The sequence below is a fragment of the Rhinatrema bivittatum genome, chromosome 19 (genome assembly GCF_901001135.1).
Source record: "Rhinatrema bivittatum chromosome 19, aRhiBiv1.1, whole genome shotgun sequence".
Lineage (NCBI taxonomy): Eukaryota > Metazoa > Chordata > Amphibia > Gymnophiona > Rhinatrematidae > Rhinatrema > Rhinatrema bivittatum.
Window position 1 is genome coordinate 29,263,546 of NC_042633.1, and position 27,162 is coordinate 29,290,707.

The window sequence follows — 27,162 nt, forward strand, 5'->3', positions numbered from 1 at the left end:
CAAAACAGAAACAAAACAGCGAAATGGTCTGTTCAACCTCAGAACTTCCCTGCTTATAAAGATGAATCAGTACACCAAGGTTTCCTATCACATGAGAAACACCGTCCTGAACCAAGGGTGAGAATCGTCCATTTCCTTCTCAGGTCAGTTAATGCTCACAGGGAGCAGCCTCTGGCATAGAAAGTGTGAATGTGATTGAGAGATTCCGTCTATCTTCAGCAAATCTAGAATTGCATCCAAAATGAACAGAGTGTGTGTTCCTTCAGGCTCAGTTAAGTTTCTCTCTTTCCTCCTGCTTTCTTTCAAGTTCCTATTTAGAATTTGGACTTTCTCTTTCCAAACAAAGGACCGTGGGTACCCATGCTGCTCCTTCCAGTTTATCCAGTAGGAACTTGTTTTCCATAATAGAAGAAAGGATTTGCCTCCGAAACAAGAAAAAAAAATACCTGATACGTTCACCAAGGACAATATTTCAAGGGGATCCTGACATTTCTTTTTAAAAACATTCATCGGAGTTATCAAAAAAGATCATTGCTTATGCCTTCACTCCTTATTCTCTGTGCAACTTCATCTATGTAGACGTTTAAACCCAGGGAATCTCTGGTCTTTTGCTGAAAATAGAAGTTTGGGGGCTAAAAGCTAGAAGAAACGTTTTATACCGGGAATCCTTGCATGCCCTGCAATGTTGAACGAAGGCATAGGAAGCTAAAGCACTACTTTGCAAGATTATGGTTAGGTTTATTATGCCGATGACCATAAACTGAGCTGGTTGTAACTGCTATACCAGCTAGGATTCCCTTGAATAAGATGAATAGTCCCAGATTATCGTCTCTTTATTTTCATTTTAGTACTTGCTATATGCCAGGACCTTCGCTCCTCTGTTCCCTATCGTAGCTGAGGTTAAGTGAGCTCCCTGTGTCGACTCATGAATAAAATTTCTCCACACTGGAGAACATGGGTCTCCTGCGTTACTGAAAGATCACGTTTCACGTGCTCAAGGCTTGGATGGCGATTTCCGGCCTCCTGACCTTCAGCGAGGAGCAAGAGCACTTTACGGAGACTCCTTCTGAACCAGTGACAGCTCTCGCGTTTCTCTCCGTCTGCCATCAGTTTAACACTAACTAGTGTGCATGGTTCTTAATTACTCACATGGGTGAGAGATTGTCACTCTCTCAAGTTGCAATACCCTAATTCTGGAGTTTCTGTGGGAAGGATTAATTAAGGGTCTGGTCCTAAAAACCTTGCAGCGATGGCATGTTATGGAGGTCATATTAATGGTAGACTTTTGTCCTCTCTTGAAAAATGGAGAAATAACTGGATGAGAGGCGAACATCTAGGTCTTTCTTTGTGTCTGCCAGTGTCACTTTGGGACCGTAACCTGCTGTTGATTTTTGGCGGGCCTCACCTTTCGGCCACTGCGTAAATTCCCCTTGCAACTACTTAGCATGTAGCACATTTAAAAGTAATCGGAGAAAGTTCTTTTTCACTCAGTGCACAATTAAACTCTGGAATTTGTTGCCAGGGGATGTGGTTAGTACAGTTAGTGTAGCTGTGTTTAAAAAAGGTTTGGATAAGTTTTTGGAGGAGAAGTCCATTTCCTGCTATTAAACATGTTGACTTAGAAAATAGCCACTGCTATTACTAGCATCAGTAGCACGGGATATACTTAGTTTTTGGGTACTTCCCAGGTACTTGTAGCCTGGATTGGCCACTGGATGTTGGATTGGAAACAGGATGCTGGGCTTGATGGACCCTTGGTCTGACCCAGTATGGCATGTTCTTAGCTTGCAAACATGGTTCAAGATCAGGAGGGGAGAGGTTAAGTGTCTGCTGAAGGTCACACACAATGAGTCTGGAGGAGTTGATTAGAATGAGGGTCTTGGGAAGGATGGTAATTATTTGCTCTGACTCTTTAACCCACTTTTTCTGATAGTGCCTTTAGCACAACACCCCTTTGTTTCTCCATTTGTAAGGTAGTGGGGGAGGTGGAGAAGTTACTGTTTTAATGAAATAAGAGGAAGAAACCACATTAGAATCAGCAGGTACAGAAATGGAGAATTTCAAGCTGTTTTTCTTTGTAAAATCCTTTCAACCAGAAAAAGCAGGTTTGTTTTGCCCCTGTCAGGTGTTTATCCCGTTTGCAGATTATTATTATTTTTTTTTTTTTACTTTTGTGTATAAAATTTTCTTTTTGTATTTTTTTCTAATTCCTTTTTGTCTAATGGCTTTTGCAAGTTGTGAGAATGCGGTTTGGACTTTTAAAATTGGTTTCAATGTTTCCCTGTGCTGTTAGGACAGGATAGAGACATACCTTCCCTTTGTTTATCTAAAAAGGGCAAGAAGAGAAACTAGACAGTTAAGATAGTTCGGGGCTCATTACTCAGGGCACAAGACAAGTGTTTAAAAATAAAATGCATGAGGAAAAGAGATGAGAACTGGAAATACAACCATCTATGGCAGGTCTTAATACAACTTAATAATAATAGCGTGTGCTGAGACTTGGAATCCCTGCCGTTTAGAACGGACAAGGTAGGAGGAAAATGCCACAAGGTTTAATACTAGTACTGATTTACAATATCCTTTAGAGCCTAAAATCGTACAAGTTCTAGGGGCTGCTGGGAGCGGCCATTTTATGCTAGAGGAAAGGGAGGCTACAGCTCTGACAGCTGTAGATTGTAGCACAAAATGGCTGCCTTCAGCAGCAGGAAGGAGGCTTTATTCAAGGAACAAAATTGTGGAGAATTGTAGGCTTGGCTGCTGGGAGCAGCCATTTTATGCTAGAGAAAAGAGAGGCTACAGCTCTGACAGCTGTAGATTGTAGCACAAAATGGCTGCCTTCAGCAGCAGGAAGGAGGCTTTATTCAAGGAAAAAAATGGTGGATAATTTTAGGCTCGGCTGCTGGGAGCAGCCATTTTATGCTAGAGAAGAGGGAAGCGCCAGCCCTCACTGCTGTAAATTGTAGCACAAAATGGCTGCCTGCAGCAGCAGGTAGGAGGCTTTATTCAAGAAATAAAATGGTGGAGCATGCTGGGCTCTGCTGCTGGAGCGGCCATTTTATGCAAGAGAAAAGGGAAGCGGGAAGGGCATCACTGACTGTTGTAGTTGGTAGCACAAAATGGCTGCCTTCAGCAGCAGGAAGGAGGTTTTATATAGTGATTTTGCTGTTCTCAATTTTATGTAAGGGCCCTGCCCAAAAGTTAACCTGTTTGCAATGTTATATGTAAGGGTTCTGCCCAATGGTTCCTGTTTAACTGTAAACCGATACGATGTGTGAACGGTTATCGGTATAAAAAAGACATTAAATAAATAAATAAATAAGTAATAAAATGGTGGAAAGTTGAACGCGCTGCTGCTGGGCGCAGCCATTTTGTTGTAGAGAAAGGGGAGGCTACAGCTCTGACAGCTGTAGATTGTAGCACAAAATGGCTGCCTTCAGCAGCAGGAAGGAGGCTTTATTCAAGGAAAAAAATGGTGGATAATTTTAGGCTCGGCTGCTGGGAGCGGCCATTTTATGCTAGAGAAGAGGGAAGCGCCAGCCCTGAGTGCTATAGGTTGTAGCACAAAATGGTTGCCTGCAGCAGCAGGTAGGAGGCTTTATTCAAGGAATAAAATGGTGGAAAGTTGAACGGACTGCTGCTGGGAGCGGCCATTTTATGCTAGAGAAGAGGGAAGCGCCAGCCCTGTTTGCTGTAGATTGTAGCACAAAATGGTTGCCTGCAGCAGCAGGTAGGCTTTATTCAAGGAATAAAATGGTGGAAAGTTGAACGGACTGCTGCTGGGAGCGGCCATTTTGTGGTAGAGAAAGGGGAAGCGACAGCCCTGACTGCGTTAGATTTTAGCACAAAATGGCTGCCTCCAGCAGCAGGAAAGCTTTATTCAAAGAAAAAAATGGTGGATAATTTTAGGCTCGGCTGCTGGGAGCGGCCATTTTATGCTAGAGAAGAGGGAAGCGCCAGCCCTGAGTGCTATAGGTTGTAGCACAAAATGGTTGCCTGCAGCAGCAGGTAGGAGGCTTTATTCAAGGAATAAAATGGTGGAAAGTTGAACGGACTGCTGCTGAGAGCGGCCATTTTATGCTAGAGAAGAGGGAAGTGCCAGCCCTGTTTGCTGTAGATTGTAGCACAAAATGGTTGCCTGCAGCAGCAGGTAGGCTTTATTCAAGGAATAAAATGGTGGAAAGTTGAACGCACTGCTCCTGGGAGCGGCCATTTTGTGGTAGAGAAAGGGGAAGCGACATCCCTGACTGCATTAAATTTTAGCACAAAATGGCTGCCTCCAGCAGCAGGAAAGCTTTATTCAAAGAATAAAATGGTGGATAATTTTAGGCTCGGCTGCTGGGAGCGGCCATTTTATGTTAGAGAAGAGGGAAGCGCCAGCCCTGACTGTGTTAGATTTTAGCACAAAATGGCTGCCTCCAGCAGCAGGTAGGAGGCTTTATTCAAGGAAGAAAATGGAGATTTGTAGGCACTGCTGCTGGGAGCAGCCATTTTATGCTAGAGGAAAGGGAAGTAGGAAGTGACATCACTGCTTGCTGTAGTTTGTAGCTCAAAATGGCTCTCTTCAGCAGCAGCGAGAAGGGCTTTATTCAAGCAAAGGTAGCTCAAACTATGGATCTAAACCTAATCTGGCCATCTAGCATCTTTAGCCTTTAATGCCTGTGCTGTTTTAAAGCGTAAGGAATTTGCACTTGTTTTGTATTTTGACATTTTAATCTTGTATCTCTTTTTCTATAATATGTGTAAAAGACCTGAATGAATGTATTGGAAAATAAATTGAAATCTATTACTGTGCGTGATGGTGTATCTCTGTTTTGCGCGTCCCATCTCCGATTTGCTGCAGTGTCACCAGATCCCTAAATGGACCTGGTTATTGTAGCTGATATAGCTTGGGTTGTGGTGTTTACATCAGCGCTGTTATCATGCATTGATGTGACTGATTTGTCCCCCTGTTCACTCAGCCGCACAAAGAGCAAGTCTGAAACATTCCGATGGCTGTGTGCTATATTGACAAATAAATGTTTGCTCCTTTGAGTGGAGCTTCAGGACATATTTGATCTGTGTCTAGAATAGTTAAAAAAAAAGTGTGTAAAATCTGCTTTTGAAATCCAAGTTGTGTGTCCTTACTTGAGCACTATTTTCTGCAGGGGAGAGGTGGCTCTTGAAACCAGTGTGGAAGTAGGATGGAGGAGGAGGTTTATATGTCTTGTCTCACAGAACGCTCAAGCTCTCCACCTAGCTGTGCTTTACTTTTCTATCGCAATGTTTACAAATATCTTAATTTCGGCATGCTGTTTGAAATAGTGCTGCTGATCAAAAGGTCTTCTTTAAATCATCCGTAGGCGATCAGCTGGGGTGGGCCACCATCAGGCCTTTCTTGCAGACTGCAAGGGGGACCCTACTGCACACTGTTTATTTTTAAAGCGGTTAGGGAAGTTAATTTAAAAAGTCCATAAACTGCCACTAATCAAGTTAACGTAAGGAATAGCCATTGCTATTACTGGCATTAGTAGCATGGGCTGTATTTACTGTTTGGGTACGTGAAAGGTACTTGACCTTTGGATTAGCCACTGTTGGAAACGGATGCTGGGTACAATGGATCCTGCATCTGACCCGCGATGGCAACTTCTTGTGTTCTTAAGGATATGGGGCCGAGAGCTAAGGCGAGTTGCCAGATCGATTGCGGTGATCTACCCACGAGAGGGGCAGCCCGATCGGTGGTTGGGATCTCAAGTGCGACTAGGGATTGTTTTGTATTTTTCCTTACACGGACGTCCAGTGCAGGCGGGCAGTCCAGCTCGGTGATGCCGATTTGCTGATTCTGGGGAATGTTTGTAAGTCGAGAGAGGTTAGAATTGGGAACGCGGCAGGAACGCTTTCTTCGCAGCTTTAACATTTGACTTTTTTTTTTCTTTTCCCGCTGATGAGATACTCACACCCTCCTACCAATCGTCTGTGAGAGAGGCTAGGCGTCAGGCGGGGGCGAGGACCCCCGGCAGCCAATAGGAAAGCAGCTGGTCCCCCCAGGAAGGGAGGGTAACTCCGCCCACAATAGTATCTGAGGGGCGGGCGGTCGGTTAGGGTTGTGCAGGCCCTTACTGATTGCGCATGTAAGCCACTGGAGGAGCGCGTGTGTGTGTCTATCAATCTGCCCCATCCGGTCTATCGAGCTGGCGGCCTGGGGTGAACTGCTGCCTACCAATCTGGAGACTTGACAATCCTGTGCAGGTTAACTATGAATGCAGGGGAAAGTCGGGATTTAACCAGTCCTGTAATCGATCTTTTTTATAATGTTCGGTGTTAGTGGATGGCCTTTTCTCCTTATGCAGGCAGGGCTGAAACATTGGTCAGTGGTGGGATATTGGAACAGCATTAGGAGCACTTCAGTGACAGCTCTGGACGTTTTGCTTCGGATTAGAATAGGCACCTGTGCATCTCTTCTGGGATATTTTAAGGAAAAGCCCTTTTCTGTATTCTTATTTTGAAAACCCTGGAAATTTTGGGCCTTAAACACAAAAACGCCTGCATTTGTTTGCACTGGGTAGCAGCAGCAGTCTTTGGATCCGTGGACGTTTTGCACAGTTGTAGCTGTCGCCTTGATGGCGTTAATGGTGCAAGCTGGGGCAGACTGGTATTGTGCAGTTTGAGGAAATTGTAAAAAAAAATTTTTTTTTTTTTTTTTTGCACATGATGTAAATTTCCACTTTGGTAGGCAGCAACAGTCTCGCTTGCTTCCTTCCTTCCTTCCTCTGTCATGAGTCTCTTTGGAGTCTGACAAACTCTTCTTGCAAGTTGGTAGCAGGTGAAATGCCTGAAACTTCTTTACCCTTTTAGGAAGGCAAGTATTCTATTTTCATGTAATCCTAGCTGATCTATTCAGTCTTTTTTTAGTGTATGGTGAATCTGTAGATTTGGGGTTTCAGGAGGCATTTGACAAAGTTCCTCATGAGTCTTTTAAGAAAACCAAAGAAGTCATGTGATAGGCGTTGTCCTTTCGTGCATTTCAAACTGGTTAAAAGACAAACAGAGCAGGATTAAATGGTCATTTTTCACAGTGGAAAAAGGTGTAAACAGTGGAGTGCCTCAGATCTGTTCTTGGACTGGTGCTTTTTAATGTATTTATAAATGATCTGGAAAGGAATATGATGAGTAAGGTAATCAAATTTGCAGATGGCACAATTATTCAGAGCACTTTAAATCACAAGTAGATTGTGATCAACAGGAGGACCTTGTGAGACAAAGATTGAGCATCCATTTGGCAGATGAAATTTAATATGGATAAGTTTAAGGTGATGCATATAGAGAGAAATAACCCTTGCTGTAGCTACAATGATGTTAGGTTCTATTTTAGGAGCTCCATCCAGGAAAAAGATCTAGCAGTCATAGTGGATAATACATTAAAATCGTCTGCTCAGTGTGCTGTGGCAGTCCAAAAAGCAATGTTAGGAATTATTAGGAATGGAATGGTGTATGTCATAATGCTTTTTATCGCTCCATGCTGAGAATACACCTTGAATACTTAGTGCCGTTCTGGATGCCGTGCAAAAAAGATATAGAAACATAGAAATGACGGCAGAAGAAGACCAATAGGCCCATCCAGTCTGCCCAGCAAGGTTTCACACTTATTTTCTCATACGTATCTGTTACTCCGCTGAGTTCAGGGCCCTTATTGGTAGCTTTTTTATTCTAATTTCCTTCCACCCCCGCCATTGATGCAGAGAGCAGTGTTGGAGCTGTATCAAAGTGAAGTATAAGGCTTAACGTTTGAGGGTAGTAACCGTCCTATCGAGCAAGTTACCCTGATGCTTGCATTACTGAAAGTACAGAGAAGGGCGACAAAAATGATTAAAGGAGATGGAATGACTCCCCTATGAGGAAAAGCTAAAGAGCTTAGTGCTGTTCAGCTTGGAGAAGAGACAGCAGAGGGGAGGATGTGATAGACGTCTACAAAATCATGAAAGGACTTGAACGGGTAAACGTGAATCAGTTATTTAATCTTTCGGATAATAGAAGGACTAGGGTGCACTCCATGAAGTTAGCAAGTAGCTCATTTAAAACAAATTAGAGAAAACTCTTTTTCACTCAATTCTTGATTAAGCTCTGGAATTCATTGCCAGAGGATGTGATTACGGTAATCATATAACGGGTTTCAAAAAGGTTTGGATAAGTTCCTAGAGCAGAAGCCCATAAACTGCTATTAATAAAGCTTATTAGCTTGGGATACATTCATTTAATGTTTGGGTACTTGCCTGGTACTTGTGACTTGGTTGGCCACAGGATCCTGGGCTTGATGGATCCTTGGATTGACCCAGTGTGGCATATCTTTTATGTTCTTGGCTTATTTTCAAGGTTTGTAAACATAGTTTGGACTGGATCCAGGATTACATATTTGTGGTTCTGTGCTGACTGACTGTCAGCTTCCACGAGTTCTTATCAGCTGACGGGCTTCCAACTTTTTTTTTTATTTTCTCCTCCTCCTTTCTTAGGCCCTGTTGCCCAGCTGCTTCTCACTGCCAAGCATTGCGGCTTGACATAAAGGGATAGCAAGAGTTACGGGAAGGGGACGACACAAGGAGGGGAGATAGGGCTTGGCTGATGGAGGAGAGAAAGAGGTGGGTTCTGGCTGTGGGTCGCTAATTTCTTGTATTTCTCTACACATTTTGACTAGCTAGATATGTTTTGGTGTTTATCTGTTTAATCTGCTTAGCCTTCAGACTCATGGTATCCCTTCAGCTGTCTGTGCTGTACTGGCTGTAAAACATGTACACTGTGCATATGTTTTTTTTTTGTGTGTTTTTTTTTTTTTTTTTTAAATGGGTATTAATTTTTTTAATAACTAGTAACAGGAGACCCTAACGCTACGTGAGTAAGCCCACAGGGAGTGGGGAGGAGATAAGTCTGCCTTCCAAACAATTTTCCTTTTTTTTTTTTGGGGGGGGGGGGGGGGTGGGTATTGCTTAGATCTGCAACAGGGTGCTATGCCCCAGCTGGAGCAGTGACTGGTGTGACAGCCCTGCAGTTCTGCAGAAATATGAATTCTGGTGACACACACACTGAAAGAAACCTTAGGATAAGTGATGGCGAACTCCAATCCTCGAGGGCCACCAAGGGGCCAGGTTTTCAGGATCTCCCCACTGAATATGCATGAGAGAGATTTGCATACACTGCCTCCACTATCTCATGCATATTCATTGGGGAGATCCTGACAACCCAGCCTGTTGGGGGCCCTCGAGGACTGGAGTTCGCCATCACTGCCTTAGAGGATTGATGACCAAAGATGTCAAGCCAGGAATACAGAGTAACAAGATGATTGACAGATCCAGAGGGGCACACAGGTGCACTGGGAGGGGCCCAGGTTGTGGGTGAGATCCCACCAGGAGCCATTGTGTCCATTCCTGGAGCTGTTCCTCCAGAAGGACATAGGTGGAGTTGGTTCAGGTTATGGCTACTGCAGTGGTTGCAAGGTCTACAACAGAAGCCATATGCTGTGTGATTTATGGCTCTGTGTAAGCCCTAGAAGTAAGAAGAGTCAGAGAAGACATGACAAATTCATTCAAATACTTGAAAGATATTAATAATGCAAAGGAATTAACAACCCTTTTTTCAGTGTCAGGTTAGTTACTTTTAAGGAGTCATAAGAGGCTCCAAGAGAGTAGAGTCCGGAGCAACGTCAGAATTGGGTTTTGTTTTTTGTTTTTTTCATAAAAGGGAGTGGGTGAATGAAGTGCCCTCCTGGAGCAGATAGTGAAGGCAAAAAGCATCAGCAGACTTTAAGAAGCACAGTGGATCCTTAGCTGGGGGGGAGGGGGGGCGGAGTGACCAGATAGTGGAAACATGCTAGTAGTAAATATTTAATCTGCCTGGCTCACATGATTCGAGGAGTGTTGGGGGCTGCCTTAATGATTTGAAAAGTTACCAGGCAAACCTGTGGCGGGTGGATCTGGCTGGCAGGCTTCAGCCTGAGCCCAAAGGCAGGAGCTCGCACAGTCTAGTTAGTGGCAGTAGTTGACACTCTGGGGAGACCTCCAGGGCTCTCCGAGGCCAGATGGATGTTCAGGGCCCTGTGATTAGAGATGGGTGGGAAGGTCTTTTGTTTCCGAGAGGTTGGGATACAAAGGGGAAAGATGACACTGTTTTGAGTAAGCTACCGATGGTCATGCTGTGTTACTTGCCGCTGGGATATAACCTTGGCAGCATGGGCACTTTTTGGCTATCATACTAGCGAGTTGTACCCTTGCAGGGCTCTTTTCTCTAAACGCAGCAGGCCCTGTGCTATCCCATTGGGGCCCTAAGCAGGAAGTATTCTTGGTACCTCCTAAAAGAAACCTCCACTAATTCAAATTCCTCTGTGGTCCTCCCATCCTGTCTCCGCATTGCGTCACTCGCCTCATCCCATGAAGCTGCACATTTCCATTTACCTCCACTCTCCTCCAACCACCTAAGTGCGCCCCCCCCCCCCCCCCACTCCCATGGACCTATGGTAATTCCCCCGAACTTTTGCAATCCTAAAGAACCTCTCCTGCTGCTTCTGACCCCCTCCATTGTCCACATGCTCTACCACAGGGATCGCCAAATGTTTCAGAACAAGGGCCACCACGGAGAGGACCAGGGGAGCCTGCTGAGCCCTGCAGCAGAGCTGAACTTGGAAGGGTGCGGAACCCAGGGCAAAGCAACCGCTGTGTGCCCTGGAGCCCTCGGCTTAGAGTGGTGGGGCTCTCTTCTCTGAGGGTTGTGTGTGAGCTTACCAGTTCTCAGACCTCACAGGAACAGCGTGGCAAATGCGCTTTCATCCTTCGCCAATGCACAGCTCCCCTCGGTCAGACCACTTACCAGATCCTGACTCTCACCAACTTTTATGGTCCTCTTCAAGATGGGGTTTTGGTTTGTTTTTTATAGGTTACCTGACCAATGATGTATCTGCTGGAATCCCCTCTCTCCGCTCTTCCTGGGCTTATCGTGGTGCTGATGTCTCATCTCTTCCAGATTGGAAATGCAGGTAAGCGCTCTTGCTCCGTCACGTGAACCTGGGCCTTCACGGGGGGAGGGAGGGCCGGCGGGGAGGGGGCGAGTGTTGCTGGTGGTCGCTTCCCTGCGCAGTCAAAGAGCGGTACCAAGGCGGTGGACCGGATTAGAAATTGTTGGCGTGGTAGACAACAGGAGAAGGTGTTAAATATCACTTAGGGGTAAAAGTAAGCGCACAGACCCACACCTTCAGCAGGTATTTTTCCTCTAAAATGTGTGCTCGTTCTTTTTAAAATACAAATTATGCAGCTAAGTGCTAACCCCGCCCAGACCCTTCCCCTATCTGTGCGTAAAAGTCCCTCAGCCCAATACAGTAAAGAAGGCGGGAGAGCCCAGCCTCCCCTCCTGGGCGCGCGATTCTGTGTTGAAATGAGGGGAGGGGGGGGGCGTCACGCTAACAAGGAGGCGCTCGGGGCAATAGCCCGTCCCTAGCGCCTCCTTATTGGCGGTAGAGGTGGCTGTCAAGAGGATCCGACAACCGACGCTTTGTTACTGGCGTCAGTTTCCGGTAAAATTGGGCATCTGCTTTTCAAACCCGCTGACCGGCGGGCAGAGTTGTTTGTTTATTTATTTTTAAATTTTTGGCTCCTCCGACTTCAATTCTGAGCAACCTGGAAAAAGGGATATTAACGCCTGCCCTGAGAGTAAAATGTGGGGCTTGGCTAATTTTTCTTACCGAGAATACATTCGAGTTGGAGGTACCCCCACAATACAGAAAACCCAAATATTCCTTTTAGGTGCATGCCATTCCCCGATAGAAGAAACAATTGAACTTCCAGCCAGGTCATATGTTTCCACAAGGAATCGGACATTCACCCCACGCCAGAATTGCTCTGCTTAGCCCTGTGCTGCTTGGAGTCGCCGTCGTCTGCATGGTGTCCTTCTGGCCGCTCCTCTGCGTCAGCTGCCTTCGCCAGCTTTTCTCCTGGCTCCCCCTCTCTTTCAGCCTCCAAAAAATGTCATGGGCCCCCACGTGGGTCTAATTTTGACACGCAGTTAAATGCCATCTGGAGAGCTGATTAATGGAATAACAGTAATGTGCGCTCCAGAATCCTTGGTAATGTATGGAGGAATGGCTGCTGCTGACAAACTGTGCCCTCCCTCCTGCCCTTCATGAGTGCAGCTCCCCACCTTCTCCCTCCTACTCTTTTTCTCCCTGCGGCCTCTTATCTGCTTCTGGCCTTCCTGCCCTGCTTCAACTATGGCCACTTCTCTGGTCCGTCCCCCTCACAGCCTCTTCCTAAGTGCGTTCCATCCTGAGCGCCTTCCTCCGTGGCCCCTTCCCGAGTGTCCTGCCTCCTGTCCTCTTGCACCTGGTCCTCTCCCCAGTTTAGTTAGGGGAATCAGGGGTGGGTGAGAAATCTAAGGTGGGCTACAGCGTATTCAGAAGCTAACACACAGTGTGCACATGTGACAGTGGCCAGAAATGCTTCCCGGGGACATTCCCCTGCTTGCTGTTGCGTCTGGTCGTGTGGCGCAACAGCTCTTGAAGGTCGCAGCGTCGTCCTCTCCTTGCTAACTTGGGCTTCTGGGGGCTGCAGTCTTCCTTTCCTTGGCATGGGATCAGGCAACAGGAGCCTTGGAGCAGAGCTCTTTAGCGGCAAAGTCAGCCTGCTCTGCTTCTCAGCAGGGGCACTTTGGTTGCCTCCCTTCTGAGGGCCTCGTGACACCCTGCTCTAAGCCACATCCTAAATAGCTTCACCTGGCTCTCCCTCCTCTGTCCCATTGGAACTGTGTTGCCCAATGACCTCCTGCCAGCAGTGCCTCCACGTCCTGCCTCCTGTCCTGTAGCCTCAGCTTTTCTGGCGGGCTGTCTGCACCTTCTCCCCTGTCTGCTCCCTGTTGGCTGGAATCCAAGCTCTCTGACAATTTCCATCCCTCAGCAGCCTTGACATTCCTTCTTCCTCTTCTGAGCTTCCGTTTACAGTGCTATTTGTCGCCAACCACCCTCCCCCCCCCTCTCTCAGGCCAATGCAATAAGATGAGCACTTATTGAGAAGGTACAGAGAAGGGCGACCAAAATGATAAGGGGAATGGAACAGCTCCCCTATGAGGAAAGGCTAAAGAGGTTAGGACTGTTCATCTTGGAGAAGAGACGGCTGAGGGGGGATATGATAGAGGTGTTTAAAATCATGAGAGGTATAGAACGGTTAAATGTGAATCGGTTATTTACTCTTTCGGATAATAGACTAGGGGGCACTCCATGAAGTTAGCATATGGCACATTTAAAACTAATCGGAGAAAGTTCTTTTTCACACAACGCACAATTAAACTCTGGAATTTGTTGCCAGAGGATGTGGTTAGTGTAGCTGTGTTTAAAAAAGGATTGGATAAGTTCTTGGAGGAGAAGTCCATTACCTGCTATTAATTAAGTTGACTTAGAAAATAGCCACTGCTATTACTAGCAACGGTAACATGGGATAGACTTAGTTTTTGGGTACTTGCCAGGTTCTTATGGCCTGGATTGGCCACTGTTGGAAACAGGATGCTGGGCTTGATGGACCCTTGGTCTGACCCAGTATGGCCTGTTCTTATGTTCTTATGCCTGTTTTCCTAATACGCTCGAGCCAAATCTCCTGGGCACCTGATGCGTATCTAAACGAGAGTGAAATCGGGGCAGCGTTAAAAAAGGGAGAACTGCACGCTCAAAGGAGCTTATTAAATCGGGCGCCCATTGCGCAATACGAGCGTCTGTTTTGAACCTGCTTCATTTTTGGTTATTTTGCCGAGGTCCATAGACTTTGCTGATTTTTAATGTTGAAATGTTATACCAGGCACCCGTTGCTAAATTGTGCGGTCATAAGAAAAGTGTTCTTGTTTTTCATCGATTTAAGGTACATTGAATTTACTGTTTCTGGTGGAGAAAAATAGAGAGTCAGGGTGATGCTAAGGAGGGGACGACACATTTATAGCAACACAGAAGGCCCTGTTTTTTTAATGCTTCTCATGAGCCCTTGCCTGAGAGTTAACTTTACTTCACCTCCAGAGCTGGAGTTAAATTTACGCCACCTCCAGAGCTGCGAGTTAAAATGTGCATTGGATGCCCAGCCTTTGGGCACGCTTTCCTGCACTGGGCGGTAATACCGAATGTCTTCATTTTCATGGCATTTAAATGCGATGGGCACTATCCAGTACACTTTGGTTAGGGTGCGTATTTCAAATATGGGTAATCTGTTACATTGGGCACTGTTATTGTGCGCCCGAAACACACGCCCACCCGCAAGTACACCCGTGCTCTAGGCTGGACACACCTTATTGCATCGGCCTGTCTGATTTGCTTCTAAATGGGCAGATGTTTTGCTCCGTTACACTCCAAAACATCCCAAGTCATTCCTATAAACAGCACGGGAGTAAAATAATCCAACTACATGTAGAAAAAGAAGCTTTGTGTCCTAGACATTCAGTTGGATTTTTGGCTGCAATAGCTAAAGTAAGAGAGAGAACAAATTAAAGCTGCGGATTCGTTAACTGACTGAGCTGTCTGTTTCATTCTCTCTCTCTCTCTGGGAAGCGTTCTTCCTATACAGAGAGTCCTGCCATGATTCACGCAGTTGAGATTCAAATTATAAATATTGGCCTATTTTGTATAGGCAAAGAAATGTTGTAAATGCTACTTTTTTGGCTCGATCTGAACACCTTTTATAGTTAGTGTGGACCTGTATGATACTCTTTAACTTTCCCAGCAGTCAGTATTGCTAATTTGATATTCTCTGTGTTCTGTTCCACAATAATTAGCAGAAAAGTTTAAAGTCATCGGCCCTGATTACCCTGTGGTTGCCGTTCTGGGTGAAGATGCCGTGTTACCCTGCCACCTCTCCCCAGGCCTCAGCGCCGAGCGCATGCAGGTGAGGTGGTTCCGAACCGGCTTCGATTCTGTCGTGCACCTGTACGAAAATGGGATGGATCAGAACAGACAGCAGCTCCTAGGATACCGAGGCAGGACTGAGCTGATCAGACATCACATCTCCAGTGGGAATGTTTCACTGAAAATACACCAGGTTGGGTTGCATGATGGTGGCATGTACACGTGTTTCTTTCGTTTGGATCTTGACTATGAAGAAGCAAAATTGGAGCTCAAAGTGGCAGGTAAGGGGGAAGAGCTAATTCTCCTCTCGTGTTCCATCTGTTCTGTATTCATTATCGCACTGACTGAAAGACGTACCATCTCTATGCTGCAGGACCCATGGGTATCGCAGCAATAGAGACTTGGGGTCCAATTCTCTAGGCTTCTCTTCCATTCTGTGTCCATGTGGAAAAATCTTAGAGAATCAGGCCATTCGTGTGGATGGTGAATTTTGGGTGCAGTAATAGATTTGGTAAAATATACTCAAGCCAGGAGACTTGCAAAGCCTGTTTACAGTGTTAAATTAGCAATTCGCCTGCATCTGAAGATTTCCCTCCCTCAGCCTGACTAAAAGTATATATGCACGGTTCACCAACGTGCATGCTTTTTTCCACCTTTAGCAGAGGCATTGATGGGGCGTGTTCTTAGGTCGGGAGAGGAGCTAGATTGCATGTTCAGCATGTTTTCCATGAAAACAACAACAAAAAAAGTTACCTGTACAAAAAGCTGCTGCCAAAGTCCCTTTTTACCCATGGTGAGTTCTTCAAAATGAAAGTCTATGCCTGCTTTCTCTTTCAGACTTGGCACACAGTCAAACCGGCACTAGTGTGCCAAGCCGCACAGCAGAACCCAAGGGGGAAGGCTCCCACCGAATGGGACACTGCAGTCTGTTCTCTGCCAAGCTTAGCTGGGTATCGAGAACGGGTGCTATTCGTTTCACCCAAAACAAACGCTTTCCCCTATGTGATCAAGGAGAAGACTTCTCTTCAGCAGCTGCTGCTGCTGTTACCTTGCCAGGGGAATCTATTCCAAGCACGGCTTACTCTCCTCTCATCATGCTGCACTTCCTTTCTTTCTTGTTGGACTGCTTCAGATCAGGAATGTCCTATTTCAGCCTGGTTTGAGTCTTGACAGAATTTTCAATTTTCCATAGACCTTAGGGTCCTAGCCTATTTGTCTGAAGGGTTAAGTCAGTACTGTGATCAATTTATCCTTGCCTTTTGGATAAAAGCCCATCATGTGGTATCATGGATCTCTGCTTTGTGTAAATGAAAGAAAACCAACCAACTGGCTCTATAAGTCTGCATGCTCAAAGTCTCCATACTGAATGGTTTTTGGTAGACGCTGATCACCTATTAGACCAAATCCTTTGGCTCAGGTGGAGTTGGTTTAAGGAAAAGGGTCTTTGGAAGGATGTCACATTAGGACTGCAAAACTCCGTTTCATTTCACTTGCAGGATTTTCAGGAGGATGTGAATGTTTTTTGAAGTCTGAAGCATGCAGGGGTAATAATTACGTCTCCCTAATGAATGTGTAATCCTGTATTCTAAAAGTCAGTATTTATCTGTCATGCTCTCTTCATAAAAATGTTCTGATGTCATAAAAGCCTCACCAGTGTATTCTTTTAACCAGTCACCAAGTAATTGGGCAACCAGTATGCTCGCAGTCAGCGGCTGAGAGCCCAGATCTGCTTCTCTTCAAATTCCCGGAAGAAGCTTCCCTCTGTGAAAATCATCTGTTGTATGGGGTTTTTGGTTTTTGGTTTTTTATTTTTTAACACCCACGCACAACCATACACAAACACAATCTCTCACACACACGTGGGAATTTGTTTGGGGCAAGAGACTGCTGAAGTTGAGAGAGAGAGAGAGATTAAGGGATCCAGAGGAAGGGAATTGAGCTTGGGAATTTTCCACCCACTCTGATGAGAGAAGGGGAATTGAGGCTGGTGGATTACTGTGATGATGACTTGCTGGATGGGCATAGGAGAGGGATGACTGAAGCCTGGTGTGAGGTACTGACGGGGAGGGATGGTGCGGTTGCCCTATTGAATATACCAAACTGAGCCGGATAAGTTTCTGTCTAACTTTGCTGCTGTCTGGACTGTGTCTGAATATGGACTTCCAGGAGTCCCCATACTACAGCCCAAGAGCCAGATCTGGACACACTTTTCAGGCCTGTCTGCCTTCCCATTTAAAAAAATAAATCTGGCATTACATGCTCGTGGCAGGACTCGCAGAAGGACACCTGCCTGCGGTCGGTCCCAGTTAGAGTCCCAGACCCCACCCTAACTCTGCTCCCATTTGCTCCTTTGCCGCTGCCTGCTAGCTCAGTTCGTACTCGATAGAGGCTGCAGCACTGGCTGGTGCGTAATCCATGCATGTCGTCAGGGCGGGACTGCCAGGGCCAGTGCTGGCTGTTTTAAGGCCCAGCTCCTCATTCTGTTTTATTTTTCTTCAAGCTTAGGGGGTTTTAAAATGATTTATCCAATAACACACAATAGAAACCAAAATAACTTAAATTAATAAATTACATTTTTAAGTAGCCATAGTACCTTGAGATTGGAGACTCCTTTGCGGTTTCTTCCGGGGCAAGGCGGAACAGAGAAAATTGTTCTGCAGTGCACTTGAGTTTTCCACAGACTACAGCAGGTACACACCATTTGGAGCCTGCATGGCTCTGGAACCAAGTCAGTTTACTAAGGCTGTGCTCACCCATGGCCTACCACCTTCTAAGAACATATATGCCATACTGGGTCAGACCAAGGGTCCATCAAGCCCAGTATCTGTTTCCAACAGTGGCCAATCCAAGTCATAAGTACCCAGCAAGTACCCAAACATTAGATAAATTACAAGCTACTATTGCTTATTAATTACCATAATAGCAGTTTATAGATTTTTCCTATAGGAACTTAATCCAAATCTTTTTTTAAACCCAACTTCACTAACTGTTGTAACCACATCCTCTGGCAATGAATTCCAGAGCTTAACTATGCGCTGAGTGAAAGAATTTTCTTCATTTTGTTTTAAATGAGCTACTTGCTAACTTCATGGAGTGCTGGGGCTCGGCCTCTTTATTGGCTAGTAGAGCTGAGACTGTCCTGTGGCTGCAGCATGGAACCCAGAAGAAAAGATTTGAAGAGCATTTTTCTAGCATCTGATATAAAGATCAACGTTCCTATCGCTCTGAGAAAACTAAAAGCTACCACTCTGACAGATTTGTTTTATTTTCCGTCAGGTGTGGGCACTGCTCTGTCCATCTCTGTGAATGACCATCAGGACAGAGGAATAAGGGTTGTGTGCGAGTCTACAGGATGGTATCCGGAGCCAGACGTGAGCTGGAAACAAGAAGATGGGCAGAATCTGACATCGTTATCCGAAACAGAAACAAAACAGCAAAATGGTCTGGTCAACATCAGGACTTCCCTGCTTATGAGAACGAATCAGTACAGGAAGGTTTCCTGTCACATGAGAAACACCGTCCTGAACCAAGAGCGAGAATCCTCCATTTCATTCTCAGGTCAGTTAATGCTCACAGGGAGCAGCCTCGGTAATAGAAAGTGTGAATGTGATTGAGAGATTCCTTCTATCTTCAGCAAATCTAGAATTGCATCCAAAATGAACAGTGTGTGTTCCTTCAGGCTCAGTTAAGTTTCTCTCTTTCCTCCTGCTTTCTTCAAGTTTCTATTTAGAATTTGGACTTTCTCTTTCCAAGCGAAGGACCGTGGGTACCCATGCTGCTCCTTCCAGTTTATCCAGTAGGAACTTGTTTTCCATAATGGAAGAAAGGATGCGCCTCCGAAACAAGAAAAAAAAATACCTGACACGTTCGCTGAGGACGATATTTCAAGCGGATCCTGACATTTCTTTTTAAAAACATTCATCGGAGGCACTAGAGTCATCAGAAAAGATCATTGCTTATCCCCTTTCGTTCCTCATTCTCTCTATGCAATTCCATCTCATGTAGAATTTCCTAGCTTGTAGCCAGATGGACTCAGGACCAGTGGGTTATGTGCTCTCCTGCCAGCAGATGGAGACTGAGTCAGATTTCAAAGCTGACGTCACCCTAGATACACCCCTGTAGTGACCTCAGCCCCTCAGTATCTCTCAGTCTCCTAGCAGATGTGGATTGTGTCTCCTTTCAGGAACACAGTACTCTTTAGATGAGGAAATTTTACCTTCAAATTTCTACTTTTATATTGGAGAATATCGAGTCCCGCTCGTCTGCGGTGATACCTAAAGGTCCCTCCCCCGGTTGAGAATACCTGAGGCGATTTCCAAGATCCCTTGGTCCGGTAGGCGATTCCCGTCGTGGACTTTGCTGCTGAAGCAGTTGAAAGGCAGCGGGTGCAGGAAGCCGAGCGTGGCGGTGATGAGCTAAGCCCTTTGCCCCCGCAGCCAGTAAGCGCTGAGCCTGGTAACTAGAGAAGAACTTCTCCTATCCAGAGACGTGGAAGGGCTTCGGTAAGTCTTTCCTCTGATCTTGCTTGCTGCGCCGTACCGACGTCATTCCTGACCCCGATAGGGCGAAGGAAAGGGGTTTCCGAATGGGTTGAGCAGCCCCCCGATGTACTAGGCCCTGCTTCAGACTCTGTGTGCATTCCATGCAGCAGATCACGGCAGCGCCATCTTGTGCACGGTTTTGTTGCGCCGCCATTTTCCCCCATTATCTGGTGGTGCGGGCCGGCCCTTGTGCACCTAACCCGCGCATTCCTGTGCGCATAACTACACGCACAACTGGCCGCTCAGATTTACGCCCGCCAAGACTGGCCTGTGCATGCTCGAGAGGCACTATCCGGCTGAATGCACAAGTTAGAGTATTATGGCCCCGGCAGCAAAGAAGTTCAAACGACACTCCCTTTGTGCTGCCATATTAGGGCTGCGCAGCCTGACCTGGAATCCTTCCTGTGTCAGCAATGTAAGGAAGCCCAGGGAGGGCTGGACTCTCAGAACCTTTCCAAGCCCGGCCCCTCCCAGTTGGAGGATGGGTCAGCCACAACCTTATCTAGCAGCACCCGGACCTGAGCAATTCCGGGGCGGCCCTCCCCGCGGGAGAGGGCAGTTCAGTGGCACCTACTCCAGTTCCTCCTGGGCTAAATATGGACCTGGCAGCCTTCTCTTAGTTGGAATTCTTTCAGGGCCTACAAGCCTTTGTTCAAGTGCTGTTGGCTACTGCCCCTGCCCGGCCAGAGTCCCAGCTAGAAAGGCCTTTCCCTCCAAGCCCTATCGACATGCCTCGGGACATGGCTCGCCTCACTAAGGGTATCCCCAACAGGGACCCAGACACCATGGACGACTAAGGGGATGCGGATTCATTGGAGGATGAGGAAATTCCTCCAGGCCTGGAGTAATACTTGACCATGCTTCAATTTTTCCACAAAAATGAATTACCGGCCCTGGTCTCCCAGACCCTGGGAGTTCCTGGCACGTACCCTATGTCTGATCCTCAGAGGAATCCCATCCTGGTGTCTCTCCAGAAAGCCTCTTGCTATTTCCCGATGCTGGAAGCTATCCAGGAATTGATTGACCTGGAATGGGATGCCTTGGAAGCCAGTTTTAAAGGTGATCGGGCCATGGAGGCCTTATACCCTTTGGACCCGGCGGCCAAAGAATGACTGCGTTTCCCGAAAATGGACACCCTGTTCTGCGCCAACTCGAAGCGAACAACTATCCCAGTAGAGGGAGGAGCGCCCTTGAAGAATGCTCATGATAGGCGGTTTGAATCCATCCCTAAGCAGGCACTTTAACGCAACAGAAATGACACTGCAGATCGCTTTCTGTTGTGCCCTGGTGGCTCATTCGTGTCTGTTTCTCTTGAGAGAGGCAGATAGCTCAAGGGCGCATACCAAGGAGACGATCGAGCCTGCCGTTGCCTTCCTAGCGGATGCAAGCTCGAACCTGGTATGCACCTCGGCCAGAGGAGTAGCCTCAGTGGTGGCGACCAGAAGACAGTTATGGCTATGAAATTGGTCAGGGAATGCGACCTCTAAGGTGAACCTCACAAAGATGCCTTTTAAGGGATCCCTCCTATTCGGTAGCGAATTGGAAAAACTAGCCAGTAAGTGGGGTGAATCTCCAGTGCCTCTGCTACCAGAAGATAAGAAAAAGAGGTTGCAGCGCCCCTCTCCCATGAGGGGTCGGGCCAGAGGCTCCCAGCGCTTCCATTCCTACAGAAACTCGTCATTTCAGACATCTCGGCCCTCAGGAAGGTCCCGGTCCCCGACAACCAAAAAGAGGAACGGGTTCGGGCTCAGGGTCAACCCGAAATTCCCAATGAAGTTTGGCTGACCCATCCTTGGGACGAGGAGATGAGGGGCCGATTATCCCTCCTCTTTCAGTGGTTTGTTGAGATTACGTCGGACAAATAGGTACTGGACATCATCCGAGAAGGATACGCTCTGGAATTTCACAGCATCCCTCAGGACATGTTCATGATGTAATATTACCACTCCCAGCACAAAAAACTGGCAGTGGAATCACGTTGATAAGGCTTCTCTGTCCGAGGGCTATAACCCCGGTGCCTACACCCCAAGTATATATGGGGAATTATTCCATCTATTTCATCGTACCCAAGAAGGGAGGGGTCATTCCGACCCATCTTGGATCTCAAGCGTGTCAATCGTCATCTGCGGATAATTCACTTCCACATGGAAACTCTTAGCTCCATCATAATGGCCGTTACAACCCGAAGAGTTCTTAACCTCTCGGAGGCCTACTTCATATCCCAGTCTTTCAAGACACCCAGCGTTTCCTACGCTTTCTGGTTCTGGGCTGCCATTACCAGTTCCAGATGCTGCCCTTTGGTCTGGCAACCACCCCCAGAACATTCTCCAAAATTATGGTGGTCATGGCAGTGGCACTGAGGCAAGAAGGGATCCTGGTGCACCCTTAATTAGACGACCGGCTGATCCGGGCAAAGTTGTTGGAAGAGAGCAGAAGTGAATTATCCGCAGATGACGATTGATGCGCTTGAGATCCAAGATGGGTCGGAATGACCCCTCCTTAGGTACAATGATATAGATGGAATAATGCCCCGTAATTACTTGGGTTATAGGTACCGGGGTTATAGCCCTCAAACTGAGGAGCCTTATCAACGTGGATTCCACTGCCAGCTTTTTGTGCTGGGAGTGGCAAGGTGATATGAACATGTCTTGAGGAATGCTGCAAAATTCCAGATCGTATCCTTCCCGGATGAAAAGATATCCGCCTCCAGCGCTGCTCTGACAGAGACCGTGCTGGAAGCTTAAATTTGACCGCTGGGCATGGGACAAGAACGGTCCCGCGCTCCTGGCTGAGATGAAAAAGGTAAATAGGCGCGTTATCTGGCCACACTAGGCTGCATAATTTTAGACCTGCTCTGAAGCAGGTCTACAGCTATCCGGCTAACCTAGGTGGATATACCCGCTATTCGGCTCAGTTGGCCAGATATCTCAGCCCCTCGGCAGAGCGCCCTTGAAATGGCCCTTTTCTATCCGGCTAAATTATAGCTGGGTAAGTAGTTATCCAGCTGTAATTTAGCTGGATAAGCAGCTGAATTTGCCGCATTAGCCATTTAGACGGCTATGTTGGGAGTTATCCATCCAAATGGCTTTTGGCTATTGACCTCCATATGTCTGATAGAACACACTCAATCTGAATTTGTATTCCTTTCTGCCTGAGGGTGGCCACATAGGAAATGCATTTCAGGAACATTTATTGTGAATATTCTAAGAGCCGGGTCTGTCTGTAGCCTTCTAGGGCTGGAATTGTCCATCTGTAATAGCACATCCACCTTCTATTGCTGCGGTCATGCCATCATTTTTATTAGTAGCTCGGAGAAGTAGCAAATGTTACTTCTACGAATGAGGAGCTCATTGATTTCCGTTTCTCAGATTGGTTTTTGGCTTTGCCTAGCAATATTCTGTGCAAATCTTTAAATGCTCATGTTGTGGTAAAAGTATATTGCCATGTAAATATTTCTGACAAAACTTATGCATATGAAGTACACATCAGCTGGTTTAATTTCCCTTTCAGATGCCTTTTTCCTGCGCGTGTCCCGGTGGCTGATCTCTCTTGCCATCATTCTGCTGTGCATGGTCATCCCGTGTGGCTTGCTGGTTGTGTTGATTACTTACCATTCAAGGAAGGAAAAGCTAGAAAGAGGTAAAGTAGCCACTTCATCCATGGCGGTGCCTCGAGACTTGCTGATTTATTTGATTTATCTTCCACTTTTCGGCACTTCAAAGTGGGTTATGTTCAGGTGCTGTGAGTATTTCCACAGTACCTTAAAGAAACAGGAGGTGCACAACTGAAACCCCTGGATGAGAGGTTCTCTGCCATGTTTGACCTTCTTGATGGAGGGGTTCAAGGTCAATGAAGAAATTGAGAGCTGTGAAATTTAAAGAAAGCATTTAGCTGGTGTTTGACAGCTTCATTCAGTTTATATTTGCCTATTTCATTTAAGAAAAAAGTTGAAGCATAACCTGGAAGGTAACACGCACCTTGATTGGATGTGGGGGTGACCAACTGACTCCATGCTATCAGGGACAGGCTAAGGCAGTACCGGGATTTTCACCATCGCATCATTAAAACATAAGGAATGCCATACTGTGTCAGACCAAGGGTCCATCAAGCCCCGTATCCTCTTTACAACAGTGGCCAGTCCAGGTCACAGGTACCTGGCAGGATCCCAAAGGATTTCTTACCTGCTAATTTTCTTTCCTTGAGTCCTACCAGACCAGTCCAGACACACAGGTTTTTCTCCCCTACCAGCTGATGGAGAATAAAAGATTTACTATAAGAAGCCCTCCATGGGGATTTCCTTCATCAAATTCTTAACCCAGGCTTACCCAGCCTTGTGCCATGGAGCTGTTACACCCCCTATGGGGGTGAGTACCAGTGGCTCTGCTTCTCAGCACCAGGAGACAGATAAAATGGCTGCCCTGCATGTTTCCTGACTTCCCCTAGTGGAGGTCAGCTCAGTCTGTGCAGTCTAATTCTGTCTGATTGCTTTTCTTTGTCCCTGGGGAGGGAGTTCCCCAGATGGTCCTCCCCACTCCTGGTGCAGGCGTAGCAGAGGCCTGAAACTGTAATTGCCCCATGCCTACCCCCGCAGGCTGGACTTTTCTCCCTGCCTTCCACGGGAGCCGTCATTTTAAAAGAAGCCATGCAGCTGAAAGGCCAAAACATAAGTGCCATGTTCTCTCTCCCTACCCGAAGCCCAGACAGAATCGCTGACCCTTTGCATTGCGGGAGATACCAACGCTTAACCGGTGAAGCCCTCAACACCTTCTTTCTTCTGCCCATGAGCCACTACCCTTCCGCTGTTCTTGTGGTGTGTGTTTTTTGTTTTTTTAACCTTAAACAGCCCAGAGGAGAAATAATGGTCATAGTTCACTATAGAAGCAGTATCACTGGCTTTTAAACCCCCACCAGCTGGGAGCAAGCCAAGCTGTTGGTCACAGACACACCCTTCCCTCGCTTCCCCCATCCCTCCTTCACAAGGAGGATAGCCCTAAAATGACCGGCAATTTGTCCCTCAGACTTCCGTGTCTACCATCTGCTGGACACAGAGAGAATACTGACTGCTGCTAGCACAGTGCTTTAAATAGGCAGTTCCATTACATCTTCTATTCTCTGTTTCCTTCTGCTGGTAGGGGAGAAAATCCTATCCGTCTGGGGGATGATGAGGAATAGCAGATAGATCCCAGGGATAGGCAGTGGCTTTCCCCAATTTATCGTGGTTAATAACTGTTTATGGACTTTCCTTCCAGACCTTTTTTTAAAACCCAACTATGCTAACTGCCTTTACCACATCCTCCAGTAATGAGTTCCAGAGTTGAGAGAAAATATATTTTCTCCATTTTTTTTTTTTTAACATGCTACTTACTAACTTCATGGAGTGTCCCCAAGTCCTTGTATTTTATTTATTTATTTTTAAGAATAACCAATTTATATTTACCCTTTCTGTTCTACTCATTATTTTAAAGGCCTCAATCATATCCCCCCTCAGCAGCCTCTTCTCCAAGCTGAACGGTTGTAACTTCTTTAGCCTTTCCTCATAGGGGAGCTGTTCCATTCCCTTTATGATTTTAGTTGCCCTTCTCTGTACCTTCTCCATCGCAACTATATCTTTTTGGGATGCGGAGACCAGAATTGTACACCGTATTCAAGGTGCGGTCTCACCATGGAGCGATACAGAGTCATTATGATATTTTCCATTTTATTCACCATTCCCTTCCTAATAATTCCTAACATTCTGTTTGCTTTTTTGACTGCTGCAGCACACTGAGCCGATGATTTCAATGTCTTGTTCACTGTGATGCCCAGATCTCTTTCCTGGGCGGTAGCTTCTAGCATGGAACCTAACATCGTGTAACTATAGCATGGGTTATTTTTCCCTATGTTCATCATCTCGCACTTGTCCACATTAAATTTAATCTGCCATTTGGATGCTCAATCTTCCAGCCTTGCAAGGTCCTCCTGCATTTTATCTCAATCCACTTGAGATTTAACTACTCTGCATAACTTAGTGTCATCCGCAAATTTGATCACCTCACTCGTACCCCTTTCCAGATCATTTATAAATATATTAAAAGGTACAGATCCCTGAGGCCATGCCACTGTTTACCTTTACTGTGAAAACAGACCATTTAATCCTACTCTTTCTTTTAACCAGTTTGTAATCCACGAAAGGACATTGCCTCCAATCCCATGACTTTTTAGTTTTCTTAGAAGCCTCTCATGGGAGACTTTGCAAACATCTTCTGACAATCCAAATAGACTACATCTACTGGCTCATCATTATCCACATTTATTAACCCCTTGGATCTTCATGTGACTTCTCTCTGTATTGCCTGCTATATCGAACTAAACTATCTGATCACTGTTGCTCAGGTGAACCCCTACCCAGACATTAGAGATCTTATCCCCATTAGTGAGCACTAGATCGAGTATCGCACCCTCCCTCATGGGTTCCCTCACCATTTGTTTGAGCAGAGCTCCTTGAAGGCATCCATGATCTCTCTGCTTCTTGCAGATTGAGCAGTAGGGATACTCCAGTCCACAGCTAGCAGTTTTGGATGATTTGGAGTGTGTAACCTGGGAGACCAAGGAAAAATGAATTGCAGTAGTCAAGGCTGGAAAAGAGCAATGATTGTAAAACTGTACGAAAGTCATCCAGGTCAAGTAATGGCTTAAAAGTGCTTAAAAATCGGGGTTTAAAAAAAGGAAGATTGTGTCAGAGATTTAATATGTTGCTGCATTGCAAGTGAGGGGTCTAAAAGGATGCTGAGGTTGCAAGCAATATCTGAGAGTGGGATTACTTTGTTCATAAAGGTAATTTGAGTTGGGGTGGATGATGAAGGACAGGGAGATGGCAGCAAAATTTCAGTTTTGGAGATATTTAAAGTGAGTTTGTTAGCCATGAGCCAGTTCTAGATGGCAGGTAGTGTATAATGAATTCTTCAGTTTTGGTCCACAAATCTCTGAAGGGAAAGAAAAATTGAATGTCGTCAGCATATAGCTTGTAGTGTACTCCAAGGTTAGATAAAAGTCGATATAAAAGTGTGAGGTAGATGTTAAGAAGTGCCGTTGATAGTGCAGAGTCTTGGTACACCAGAGTAAGCAAGAAGCAGGATGACGTTTCTGATCCAACCTTGACTTGCTGTGTCCGATTAGTGAGGAATGAAGAAACCCAAGAAAACACAGAACCAACAATCCCAAGAGAGTGGGCTAGATAAAAGTATATCATGATTTATGGTATCGAAAGCTGCTGATACATCAAGTAGAATGAGTACAAACAAAGTCCCTAGATCAAAGCCTTGTCTGATGGTATGAAAGCTAGATAACAGAATTTCTGTACTATGATTATATTTACGGAAGCCAAATTGATAGTGATCTGGCGTGGTGTTTGAATCAAGGCAATTTGTAAGCTGCTGAAGTATAGAGTCTTCAGTAATTTTCCTGATAAATGATGGTGATGAGAGGACGATTAGTTTGAGAGAATGGTAGGGTCAGCAGAAGCAGCTTATTAGTCGGAATGTATCCACAAGAAAAAGCATGCAGTATTTTTTCAAAGTTAAAATTAAATTAAACTCCAGCAAAGCCACATTGTGCTCGGTGTTCTACTTCTAACTAGGTTGACGTAGTTCTTTGGTTGGAGCAAGTTATAAAGTCTAGGGTATAGCAGCAAGATCCCCCAGTCCTGTGCTTGCCATTCCTTCATCTCCCCTTTGCTCGCAGTGGCTACTGGGGTTTTTCATGTCACAATATACTTAATTGCTACTGTTCAACTCATGATCACCATTGTAATGCTGACTG

At 46.0% G+C, this 27,162-nt stretch overlaps 1 protein-coding gene across 1 annotated transcript in view; it reads left to right on the top strand.

Moving 5' to 3' along the window:
- Positions 1–27,162, top strand: part of LOC115080312 — a 139,332-nt gene that overhangs the window by 98,596 nt on the left and 13,574 nt on the right. The window contains exons 14-18 of the mRNA XM_029584463.1: positions 10,561–10,647; positions 10,905–10,993; positions 14,755–15,105; positions 18,101–18,382; positions 22,876–23,004. Coding sequence (XP_029440323.1) covers positions 10,561–10,647; positions 10,905–10,993; positions 14,755–15,105; positions 18,101–18,382; positions 22,876–23,004 — 938 coding nt within the window. The remainder of the gene's footprint in view (positions 1–10,560; positions 10,648–10,904; positions 10,994–14,754; positions 15,106–18,100; positions 18,383–22,875; positions 23,005–27,162) is intronic.